General features: G+C 39.5%; 1 protein-coding gene across 2 annotated transcripts in view; it reads right to left on the reverse strand.

Annotated features, from left to right (window-relative positions):
* SYN3 (synapsin III) overlaps positions 1-13496 on the reverse strand; it is a 511134-nt gene that overhangs the window by 75176 nt on the left and 422462 nt on the right. For both annotated transcript variants that reach the window (XM_001366239.4, XM_056798821.1), the window contains one exon: positions 261-323. In XM_001366239.4, the coding sequence (XP_001366276.1) occupies positions 261-323 (63 nt within the window). The remainder of the gene's footprint in view (positions 1-260; positions 324-13496) is intronic.

The following is a 13496-nucleotide window of genomic DNA, read 5'->3' on the forward strand; positions in this document are numbered from 1 at the left end:
TCCCATAGCATTTAGTGAGAGAGAAGGCCTTAAGGGGCTATTGAAGCCAACCCCTTGTTTTTACAGAGAAGCCACAGAGAGGTTAAATTAAATGTTTTGTTCAAAGTCACGCACAGTACAGTGTGGCAGGGTCAGGGTCTAGACCCTCAGTCCTCTGATTTATCACTGGGTTATCTAGAAAAGAAGGAGGACCAGGGAGAGAACTATGAGGAGCAGAGGCTAAGGATGCAGAATTCACTGGCCGGATTGGCATTTCTTACCTTCCCCATCCCAGCATGAGCATGTCCCATCTTAACTACCACTGGAAAAGTCGGGGTTGTGAGCTGAAAGACACAAAAGTGAATTTCTTGTTAGCATTTCAGGGCCTGTCCATCATTGACTCATGGCAATAATGTATGCTATATAGCATTTTACATGGAGCAATGGGCAGAATATTCTGGGAAAACATACACACACACACACAAAAGAGCTTTCGAGCCCCCATTGGTGTGTTTATTTTCTCTCTTGTCGGTTGAAGAAGCCAACAGCATCAAAATATTAGGCTGTGGTGCTATGTTGTTGTTCAGTTGTTTCTACTCTTCTTGACCCTATTTGGGGTTTTCTTGGCAAAAATACTGAGTGGTTTGCTGTTTCCTTCTCCAGCTCATTTGACAGGTGAGGAAACTGAGGAAAACAGGGTGAAGGGACTGGCTAGGGACTTGCAGCCAGTAACTGTCTGAGGTCTGATTTAAACTTAGGAAGATGAATCGTCCTGATTCCAGGCCTGGCACACTATTCACTGTGCAGCCTAGGTGCCCTATATCCCTGTATTTTGGCCAGTGAAGAACCTCAGACTCCTTTAGGCATACCTTTTCTCATAATAACTCAGTGAAGTAGATATTACTGGTACTGTGATCCCCTTTCAGTCAATATATACCAGGCAGTCTACTAAGCCCTGGAGAAACAGTAGCAAAAAAAGGCAAAAAAATGGTCTCTGCAGTGAAGGAGCATACAGTCACACGGGGGAGATGGCATTCAAACAACTCTGTACAAACAAAATAGTTGCAAGATAGATAGTAAATAATCAATAGAGGGAGATAATAGCATTGATAGTTGGAGATCAGTAGCATATCTCCCAGAGATATTCAACAGCATGAAGGGGGATTGGGAAAAGTCTCTCATAGAAGATAGGATTTTAGGTGGGACTTATGGAAGTCAGGAGGTGGGGATGAGGAGTGAGAGCATCCCAGGTGTGGAGGATAACCAGAGAAAATGCTTGGAACAGAGAGATGGAGGGTCTTGGTAGAAAAATAAGGAGCCCATCATCACTGGATTGAATAGTACAGAGAAGCCATGAAGGACTCAGAGTAATGATATGACTTTCCCAGAGTCACACAGCAAGAAAGACTTTGAGTTTATCTGTCTACATGTTTAGGATCTCTGGACCTTTCCATCCATGCTGCAGCAAAACCCTCTTCTATGGCTTCTCTCCCCTAATAAGAGTGTCAGTTTCTCCAGAGCAGAGATAGGATCTCTCTCTCTCTCTCTCTCTCTCTCTCTCTCTCTCTCTCTCTCTCTCTCTCTCTCTCTCTCTCTCTCTCTCTCTCTCTCTCTCTCTCTCTCTCTCTCTCTCTCTCTCTCTCTCTCTCGTAATGTTAAAGTGTTATGTATGTAGCTGCTTAACTTAACTATTTGTGTTTCAAGATTTGCTCCTACAATAAGACCCATTTCTCCACAGCATTTTAAAGTAAAAAAATAAAAAGAAATAGGTTTATTATTATTTTGCAAAGATCCAGCAATTTAGCTCACAATAGAAAACACAAATGAATACATATAGATAAGAATAACACCAGCAATAATAAAAGAGATAGAAAAGAAAGATGCATCACCAAATGGGGGATACTCCAACACCTGAATATTCTTAGCTGGGAAGTCCCTTTGTTTAGCATTTCAGGGTCCCATTTAGGAAAGCCCCGGGCAAAGCATCCTTTCCATAGGTGAAATTTTGAAGTCTACTTTCCAGAAATGGGGTCTTATTGACCTTAAAATAAAGAAGGCATTTTGCCAACTGTAGTTTACATCATTGCTTCTTCAAGGGTCCCGCAACCCAACCAAGATCTAGAGCCCCCAGAAGCAGCCAGGCAAAACATGTCTCAAAATTTAATCAAGAGTCATGAAGACAGCACATTCTGTGGGACAAGGGTTAATCTCAAAGAAGTATGTTTATTTTCCAGTTAGAGACCTTGAGAAGCTGCTGAGAACTCTGGCCAAAGTTCAAAGCAATCCCAGTCTCTGCTGGTAAATATGAGGCCTATGATATACAACAGGGAAGACTTACTAAAAATTTACTTTAACCCTTCAGTCTGTCTGTTTGTCTATATATCCAATCTGTGTAATTACAATCTCCTCCCCAGGACTCTAATTCCCAGCATCCCACTTTTGTTCTCATGTAATATCCTTACATTTTGGAGATAAAATTTGTGTGGAAGCCTATCCCATGCTCTTTTTGCCCAAATGAGACTGGGAAAACCTCTCTTTACTCAGACTTTTACTTTTTATTTCTGTTGCTTCAAGTGATTAGTAATAAATCTTATAAAATATAATACTTAGAGTTATTGGATATTAATTTTAGTCTTACAATTTTATCCAGGCTATTTGTCTGCCTGCCTGTCCATCTCTCTATCCATTTATCTACCTGTCTGTCTATCTGTCTGTTTATCCTTTTATATATTTCTATTTCTATTTGTTATCTTGAACACTTAGCACAATGCTTGCCTTATAGTAAATACTTAACAAATAGTCCATTCATCCTTCCTTTCTCTTCCTCCTTCACTCTCTTTTCTTTTCCTTCTTTTTCCCCTCTCTCCCTTTTTCCTTCTTTCTTTCTTTCTTTCTTTCTTTCTTTCTTTCTTTCTTTCTTTCTTTCTTTCTTTCTTTCTTTCTTTCTTTCTTTCTTTCTTTCTTCTTCCTTCCTTCCTTCCTTCCTTCCTTCCTTCCTTTCTTTCTTTCTTTCTTTCTTTCTTTCTTTCTTTCTTTCTTTCTTTCTTTCTTTCTTTCTTTCTTTCTTCTTCTTTCTTTCTTTCTTTCTTTCTTTCTTTCTTTCTTTCTTTCCTTTCTTTCCTTCCTTCCTTCCTTCCTTCCTTCCTTCCTTCCTTCCTTCCTTCCTTCCTTCCTTCCTTCCTTCCTGCCTGCCTTCCTTCCTGCCTGCCTTCCTTCCTGCCTGCCTTCCTTCCTGCCTTCTTTCCTTCCTCCCTCTTTTCCTCGGGCAGTATTGATTCCACGATGGAAGGTAAGGGTTTAAAAAAAATAAAAAATAAATGCAGAAGAAAAACATGAGATCAATCACATGGTTTGACGAGAATATAATTGGGGTTTTGACTTTAAATGACCACTCTATTGCAAATATTAATAATATGGAAATGGATTTTGAACAATGATACATGTAAAACCCTGTGAAATTGCTCATTGGCTCTGGGAGGGGGGAGGGAAAGAACATGAACCATGTAACCATGGAAAATATTCTAAATAAATGAATTAATTAAAAAAAAGGGGGGGGAATAATAATACCTGCCTCCCAAAGTTGTTGTGTATACCAAATTAAATGTGTTTAAAGCCCTTAGTAAACTTTAAAGTGTTATGTGAGTGCTACTTATTATTATCATCATTGTGGGCTCTATTACCCTGTACTGCTCCTTTAAATCCAGTCCACCACGCCAGACAACCTTTCTACCTGTAAAGATCATTAATTCAGCCACAGTCATTAGGGACACTGTTGAAAGAAAAGGCAGCCAACAACACTGTGTCCAAATTCTAATGAAACATCAATCCTTCTCTTCTGTTCCAGTCTTTCTTTCCAGGGACTTGGAGCAGACGTTCTCAGACTCGACCATATGGTGTCTGAGCGAGGCAGGGAGGAGCAGGTGTATTTATCTTTGTTTGAGAAAAGCAGGTTAGGGAAAGGTTAGGGAGAGACACCAAAGGGAACTCAAGCATCCTCAGCTCTCTGTCTGGGCTTGATCTTTTCCAACTAGCTTCTTGGTCATGGAGGTCAATTGGGGGAACATCTCACAGATGACCCTGGGCAAGTCACTTAACCCCCACTGCCTAGCTCTTACCATTCTGCTGTCTTGGAACTGATACTTACTATTGATTCTAAGAGAGAAGGTAAAGATTTAAAAAAAGTCAAAAGGAAAGAAAAAAGAAAAATGAGGGATGTCTATATTCCTTCTTGATCTAAACATACAATATCCATGTGTGTATGCCTATATGTGTATGTATATATAAACAGACAACATAATCATCATATAGTAAACATTATATATTATGATAGAATAAAAATAATACAATGTATTAATACTATATAGCATTTCATTAAATAATACAACATACATATATATATGCCTATATGTGTATCTACATTTGCATGTCATATAATCATTACATATTACATATGGAATAGAATAGTACAATGTATCCATACTATATAACATTCATTATGCAACATACTATACACAGTGTCTATATACAGGTATGCATATACAAATGTATACACACAGACATGCACATATGTAAAATCAGCAGGAATTGAGCCCCGTCTTCCTGCCTCTCCGGCCAGCCTCCTATCTCTCCACTTCCTGTCTATTGGGAACATTCTGGGCCCTCAAACAGCACCCCTGCGTTGCTGGGCGGCAGTGCTATTGTCTGCGCTGTTCTCTTCCTCTCTTCTGCTGACTTGTCTCTGTCTGAGAGCTGGCCTCGGGTTCCTTGCTTTGTTCCCCAGCCAGGTAGTCCCAGAGCTCTCTTAGTCTTTAAAAAACCCTCCCCCTCTCCCCTCCTCCCTAGCTGGCTCTGACCTCGGGAAAGATGCTGAATGTCTCTGAGGGTGTTGAACTTCCAGCCCTCTAACGCCCCTGCTTTTCCAAGTAAATAGGGGCTCGTGGCGCCGGTCCTGGGCCTGAGCATCACTCCCTCGCCAGGTACCACTAGGGCTTGGTGCTGTTTCTAACTCGGGGAGGATGAACGTGCAGGAGAGGGGGAGCCTCCCCCCCCCCCCCCCCCCCAGTCTGAGAGGTAGCCTTAGGACAAAAGAAAATCGGGCGGCACATGGCATGGCGGGGAGTACACGGAGAGCACTCGCCCTGGTGCCGGCTGACAACGTAAATAAGATCGTGGAGGGATTAGATAAATGCATGGGCGACAGATCAAAAAGAAATAAAAGCTAATATTGACAGTGTCCCAGCTGTGCGAGAGGCCCCATGGAAGGCCCTGGTGGGGACGGGAAGGAGGATGAGACAGGGGAAACAGCGTGGGCTCTGGAGCCAGAGGACCTCCAATGGTGTTGGCTGCCCCCACAGGCTTCACTTTCCTCGTCTGTAAAATGTGAGGGGCTGCCTAGCTAGCCTCTGAGGGGGTCAGAGCTTCTTAGCCTTTCTCGTGATACTGCTGCCCTTTGGCCAGTCAGTGAAACCCAGTCACCCCTTCTCAGAATCATGTTTTAAAATACACAAAATGAAACAAGTGGGATAGTAAGCTCATAGGAGCAGGGAGGTGGCTCTGTGGATTGAGAGGAAGCCTAGAGATGGGATAGCTCAGAATCAAATCTGGCTTCAGACATTTCCCAGCTGTGTGACTCTGGTCAAGTCACTTCACCCCCATTGCCTAGCCCTTACCTCTCTTCTGCCTTGGAACTAATACCTAGTATTGATTCCAAGACAGAAGGTGAGGGTTTAAAAAACAAAAAAGTGAGTCAATTATACTGAAATCAATTATTAGTTGATTACATAAAAATAAACTTATGAAAACATCAATTATCAATTTTCATGGACTCTGATCTGGATCTATGATCCTATAGGCAAACGAATGAGTATTTAAATAATGCCAACTAAGACATATGACATTATATGACATTACTTATCCTATGTATATATGGGTATATGATTTGGGGTTTTGGCTTTAAAAGATCGCTGGATAGCAAGAATATGGAAATAGGTATCAAGTGACAACATTTGTACAACCCAGTGGAATGGCTTGTCAGCTCTGGAAGCAGGGAGGGAAAGAAAATGAATCATGGATACATGGACAAATATATGAAAATAAAAATAAATAAATAAACAATAAATAAATTAAGAAATGATGCCTACTATGTGCCAAGCACCTTAAAATATCTCATTTGATCCTCACAACAACCCAAAAAGGTAGGCATTATTATTAACCCAATTTTTTAGCTTTTTAGCTGAGGAAAATGAGGCTACAAGACTTGCTTGGGATCCCCCAGTTAGTGTCCAAGGCTAGATTTGAACTCTGATCTTTCTGACTTCTGGTCAAGCACACTATGCATTGTACCATCGGCTGCACCCTGACTAACTACCTAGCATGGAATAGTCAGGAGGACTGAACTTGATTATTCCTTAATCTCTCAGTGCCCCAAGAACTCTCTAAGGTTATTTATTGTAGAGCTGATGCTGATTTACAGTGGATTAAAATCATAATACTCAAAAATCCTGGCATTTACACAACACTCTAAGGGAGTATTTTTTTTAACCCTTACTTTCTGTCTTAATAACAACTCCAAGACAGAGAGACAGGGGTTGGCAAATGGAGTTAAGTAACTTGCTCACAGTCACATAGCTAGGAAGTATCTGAGACCAGATTTGAACCCAGGTTCTCCTAACTCCATGCCTAAGCACCTAAGCCACCTAGCTGCCCCCATCTAAGGTTTTACAAAGTACGTGTCAACATGATTTCATTTAGTATACACAACAGCTTCATTGGTGCCATTGCTAAACTCATTTTTAACATGAGGAAACTGAGGCTCAGCCTAGGATAATATGCTAGTAAGTGCTCTTCCTGATTTGAAACCCAGAAATCCACCAATGCCAACTTGCCCTCCTAATTATGTTTACTTTTTATATCTGGGAAACATCTTTTTATTTATTCAATGGACATTTCCCCAGAATTTATATGAAATAATTTATATGAAAGAGTTGGAAGGGACCTCAGTGACCATAAGATCCAATCTGTGTCTGAATAAGAATCCCTAATATACCGTACTCAATTTGATGGTCCAGCTTATGCCTTGAAGATTACTAGTTACTGGGAATCCTTTACTTTAAAAAAATCCTTACTTTCTGTCTTAGAATCATTACTGTATTGTTCTAAGGCAGAAGAGTGGTAAGGGATGGGACATGGGATTTCAGTGATTTGCCCAGAGTCACACACCTAGGAAGTGACTGAGGTCAAATTTGAACCCAGGACCTCCAAGTCTTCAGACTTGACTCTCTATCCACCAAGCCACCTAGCTGCCCACTAGCACTTTCTTTAAGGATGTGCCACTGACCCACTAAAGCACATTCTCAAATTTAATAATTAATCATCTGTTGTATCTGCTTGCTCTCTTTTCCTATGTAGATACCACCAAAGGTTCAAAACTCTGTCCAAATCATATCCTAGAACTGTGTCATCAAAGCATCTAAATGTAATAATTGCTTCATGGGAATTGACACAAGGACTCTTTTGCCTCCATCTGATTGGTAGACTTAACCATCCACAACAGGAAAGTAAAGTGGATGAAAAACCAACATTGACCAGAATACAATATGGAATTATGTATGGATTTTGTGGTTGCTCAGTCATTTCAGACTGGTTTGATTCCTTGTGACCCCTTTTGGGGCTTGAACAACAACAAGAGTGGAAAGATGCTTAAAGGTAGATTACAATACAATAAAAAGAAGTTGCATATGAAAAGTGGGAGTGTATAAACATTTAGATATATTATGTCTAGGAAAGGTGGGCTCATTACATAGTGAAAATGAGAATAAGCAGCTGGACTACCTGAATGCAATAATGTTACTCTTGAGAATTTCTAATTATAAGCAGAAGGCATATAAAACATTTTATAGAATGATGGGGAAACATGGTCTCACAAAGAATGCCACAACTGAGATCTTTGAATATGACTATAGAGTGATGATGGAGGAATCTCAGAACCATTACTCTACCAGAAACCCATCTGAGACTGAACCTTTTTACAGACTCACCTGCATTTGAAAACCAGCCCCCTCCCACTGGGATGAATTGTAAGCCCAGTCACAGGACACAAAATACAGGGGAAGGAAAATGCAGACTAAACACACTGCTCCCCTGGCTGCTGTCCCAGAATTCAGGATACTAAGAAGAACCCATGAGACAGGGATACCTTGGGGAAACTTTCCAAGGAACATAGACAATGAAACCACACTCTGCCTGAGCCCCAGAAGTTTACCTGGGTCTGAATCTTATTCTGTGAGATGCCAAAGTTGTCCAAAGGTTACAAGGTGGTGGTCAACCTTGTAATTCATCAACAAAAGGCACCACCCTTTCTCTAGTCCATACACTACCACCCCAGGCTGGAAGGAGCTATATGGCCAGCTCCACTGGTTTTCCTAGCCATGGTGCCAATAGAGGTTAAAAATAACATGGAAGACTTGTTATCTGCATTCATGGAAGGCATTGCCATTCTGATCCCCTAAAGTTTCTGTTGTATCCAAGCTCTTTGCACATTTTATGTGTGTTTGATTGATCTTTGAATGTGAACTGTAAACTCTTAAAGGATAAAGATCTTGTATTTATTTTCTGTCTATCATTCTCATGATCTAACACAAGGTCTGCAAAAAAGCAAATGTCAAATAAGTAAGGACTTATTGACTAACTTTTGGCTGGAGTCTAGTAATTATACAATGATGGTCAGAATAAATTAATGTGTCTTCACCCAAATGCTTAACATACATGAATATATATATGAATATATATATACATATATATGTATTTGTACACATGTATAGTACTGTGGGGCTCACAAGTTCAAAAGGTAGCCTATTTCACTTTGGGACCCCTTTAATTGTTTTTATTTTTAATTTATGTAACACATATATGTAACACATTGAAACAATTTTGACAATTGTTTTCTGACATTTTGCAATTCAGTCTCTCACTTCATTCCTCCCTCAACCCTCTCTGAGGCAGTAAATAGTCTGATAGAGGTTATACCAGTACTTTCATGCAATACACATTTCCATCTTGCTCATGTCATAATAGAAGACACCTATCACCCATACAATAGAAATTTCATGAAGGAAATAAACTGCTGAGAATGGTTTAGTCCTTCACAGTTGACCATTGTATACTATTTCTGTTACAGTATATGCCGTTCTCCTGGTTCTGCTCACATCACTTTGCATCAGTTCATATAAGTCTTTCTGGGTTTTTCTAAACTCATCATGTTCATCATACCTGATGGCACAATAGTATTCTAACACAACCATATACTACAACTTTTCCATCCATTCCCCAAGTGATAAAAACTCCTCAGTTTCCAATTCTTTGCCACTATGAACAGACCTTTTTTAATTATTAAGCATTATTTTTCTTTTCTCTTTTTCTTACATGAAGAAAAATGGTATGAGATTGCATATAAATTAGACTTTGGAGGATGGCAAAGATATTAGTAATCAGATTAAATTTGGCAGATGGACTAAATTATTATTGTATATGTGATATATACCATATCACATGACATGAGGAATATGGAAATATGTACTTCATGAAAGTACTGATGTAACCTATATCAGACTATTATTGCCTCAGGTAGGGTTGAGGGAGGAATGGAATGAGAGACTGAATTGCAAAATGTCAGAACCCAATTGTCAAAAACTGTTTCTATATATAATTGAAAAAAATAAAATTCAATGAAAAAGAAGGTTGGTAGATGGGAGAGAGTGCATTCTAGGTACATTGCATGGTATGATCAGATCCATGGTGGTGGAAAAGGATGCTCTTTCTTTTATGATTCCATGCTCTTTTATTTGTATCATATTTCCATGGAGATTAGTCCACATTTGCCTTCTCTTGATTCACTGAGCTCAATAAATATTCTGCTAATTATAGCAATGAAATAACATTACTATTTAATCCAATAAACCTAATCTGCACTCTTATTTTATACTCAGGACTGTGTAGGCCACTGGGGAAGAAATAAGGAAAAAGAAGGGAAGTTTAAGATGTTGGACCTACCATCAGATAGTCTATACTCTAATAGGGAAGGCTAGCTAAGCTTGGATCATTTGTATAACTGACCCATTGTCAAAGTCAGCTGATTGACATAATGAGGAAATAACAATAGAGGATAATTGTTTTGGACATATGAATGGAATTTTAGTCTGGGATCATAGATCTCAAAGGAACTTACAGACTTGTCTAAACCTCATATTGCAGATGAGACTCATCAGACTTAAGGGACTTATCTAAGGCCATTGGATCATAGATTTAAAACTGGGACTAGCTAGTAGTAGTAGAGAAGAGGAAAGTGGGCAACAGATAGGTGACTATTCCAAGGTGATAAGATCATAGGATTCTAGATTTGGAACAGGAAGAGACTCAAGAGATCAGCTTGTCCAACCACTTCTTTGGGCTATCTCTGGTACATGACCAATGTTATCTTGGCTCCATATTTTTGTTTTACTTTTGTCTAGATCTGAAATAATTTCTCTTTATCTTTCCACCTCTTCAATCCTTCCTCATCCTTTAAAGCCAAATTAAAATGCCACTTCATCCAGGAAGCTGTTCCTGTGAATCCAGGTGACCTTGGTAACTATTACCTTAAAATAGGTGATACGAGTGAAGAAGATTCTGGGTTATCTCCACACCTCGTAAGTTAATTGCATAACTTTCCATGTTGAAAAAAGCCAATTCCCTCTTTAGAGCATTCTCATTGCTCCTCCTGCCTGCTGACCCTATTTCAAGTGTTCTTGCTCTCAGGAGTTTCTCCATAAACAGTGATATGGAAGATGCCAGCTAGTCTCAGCTCACAGACAGGTCAGGCAAGAAAAAAAAATTGTTGGCTATTTTCTTTTCCCTTCCCAACAATGGTTTTATATAGTTCCCTGGGGGATCCTGAAGGCTAAGAGCCAGTCTCTTACCAACTCCCAGTTGCCAAACATATATCCTCTTGCCTCTGAGTTCAGTGATGTGATCCTTCCTATTAGGATGAGTCAGGAAAAAAATTATTTAATAAGCAAGACCACCCTGATGGTCAGAGCTATACCTATGGGAGAAAACCAGAGTTCTGACATCTGGGGGGAAAGGGAATATACTTCCCCCCTTGCTACCATCATTTTACAGTGTTGGGCACAATTACTCCTTGGATTCTCTGGGGGATGGGACAACTTCTTCCCATTCCCTCGAGGCTAGATAAGGCTCTAATAATTAATCATCTATTCAAAAAGTACCCATGAACCAAGAATAAATAAAAGAAATTCTGATGGTACTGTTAGAAGAAAGAGCTTTCCTTAGGGGCTGGGATCTTCCTTGGAAGATTTCACTACATGGAATGTATATTTTAAAGAGTATTTTGATTGATTGATTGATTCATTAACAAACATTCACTAAGCATCTACTGTCTGCCAGACATCATACTAAGTGTTGTTCAGTCATTTCAGTCATGTCTGACTCTTCCTGACTCCATTGAGATTATCTTGGCAAAGATACTGGAGTGGATTGCCATTTCCTTTTCCAGATCATTTTACAGATGAGGAAACTGAGGAAACAGGGTGAAGTGACTTGCCCAGAGCAACACAGCTAGTAAGTGTCTGAGGCCAGATTTGAACTCAGGAAGATGAATGTTTCTGACTCTAGGCCTGGTGCTCTGTCCATTGCCCCACTTAGTTGCCTTACTGTGGTAGGTATTTAGATACAAATACAAAAATGAAATTCCCTGACCCCAAGGAGCTATCCTCACTAGATCTCAATCTCCCTCCCACCCAATCCCTCATCTAATTAGTTACTAAATTCTATAATCCTACCTTCACAACATCTTTCTTTTCTTTTCTTTTCTTTTTCCCTTCTCTCTTTTCATACACAATGTGTGTGTGTGTGTGTGTGTGTGTGTGTGTGTGTGTGTAGTGCCTGGCCCATAGTCAGTGCTTAATAAGTCACTAGGAAGGAAATGCTATATCTAGCTGAGAGTGGTAGAACACAGAGAGAAGTGTCAGCTATTGACTCTACAAAGACATGAAACCTGGAGTGGAAAAGAGAGCTAGACCTAAGGGGAGCTTCATAAGGAATCAATAGAGAGAGAAAAGGACTTCTAGTAAGCAGGAGTTGTGCATTATCTCTATTAAATGTGATCTTTACATTTGGATTTCATTAGCTTTCTACTTTAAGACCGTGCTCACTCTCTCCACAAACTGTATATGAATTTACCAGAGATAGTATCCCAGATTTTAGGGGTGATGTTTTTCTGACTAATGTTCTTGCTATGTCATTTGAATAAATACCTTTTCTAAGAATCTAATTAATTTGATTATTAGTGTGCAACACACCAGTGGGGGCTTGTGAGCATTAGACATTCAGCTCCAGAGAGTTGCCCTTAAAAAAGAGTTGTGATCAGCCATCTTCTGGGGATTTGGCCTGCCAGTGTGAGCGAGAGACGTGGAAATAGCCCTAGATGAGAGTGCTAGATAAGGACATACAAGGTAAATATAGAATTATTTGAAGAGAGATACTAGCAATTGTAAGGGGTTAGGTGAGGTCTCATGTTACACGTGATCCGTGAGTTGAATATTATAGAGGACGCTTGATGCAGTGAAAAGAGTCCTGAGGGGCAGCTAGGCAACACACTGGATAGAGAGCCAGGCCTGGAGTTGGGAGGACCTAGATTCAAATCTGACCTCAGACATTTCCTGGTTGTGTGACCTTGGGCAAGTCACTGAACCCCAGTTGTCTAGCCCTTGCTACTTTTCTATCTTAGAAATGATACTAAGATAGGAGGTAAGGGTTTTTTAAAAAAGAAAGAAAAGGAGAGAGAGAGAGAGAAGAAATAAACAAACAAATAAACCTTGAACTTGAGTTTGAATCCTAACTCTGTCATTTATTACCACTGTGACCTTGGGCAAGTACAACTTTTCTTGGGTGATTAGAAGGATGGTAGTAACTTCCATAGAAAACACATTAGACCAGATAATCTCTGAGATTCTGTAATTTTGTGAACTCAAGTTGGGTCATTCATTTATTCCACAAAAGTTTATCAAATGCTCTCACTCTCCAGAGTAAAGAGATAGAAAGCTGGAGAAGAATTAATCCTTGCCTTCAAGATAACGTGTTAACATGATAACAAGATAACAACATAACATAAATATAATACGAGTTCAGATAATAATGTCTTAAAGTGCTAGGAGATCAAATGAAGCTTTCCTTTGTGCATATGATCATAGATAATGTTAGTCAACAGACATTTATCAAATGAGATACTATATGTAAAATACTTTGAACTGTCTTACAATACGATATAACTATTAGTTATAATTACACACGTTCCAATTCAGTTCAACAAACATTTACTAGGTTCTAGAAATTATGAAGCTAAAAACAAAACAATCCTTGCTCTTGAGGAGTTTGCATTCTATTAGGACTCTGGGCAAGTCACATAACCTTTTTGCCTTGGTTTCTTCATCTGTAAAATGAATTGGAGAAGAAAATGGCAAACT

This window comes from Monodelphis domestica, chromosome 5 (assembly GCF_027887165.1).
Source record: "Monodelphis domestica isolate mMonDom1 chromosome 5, mMonDom1.pri, whole genome shotgun sequence".
NCBI lineage: Eukaryota > Metazoa > Chordata > Mammalia > Didelphimorphia > Didelphidae > Monodelphis > Monodelphis domestica.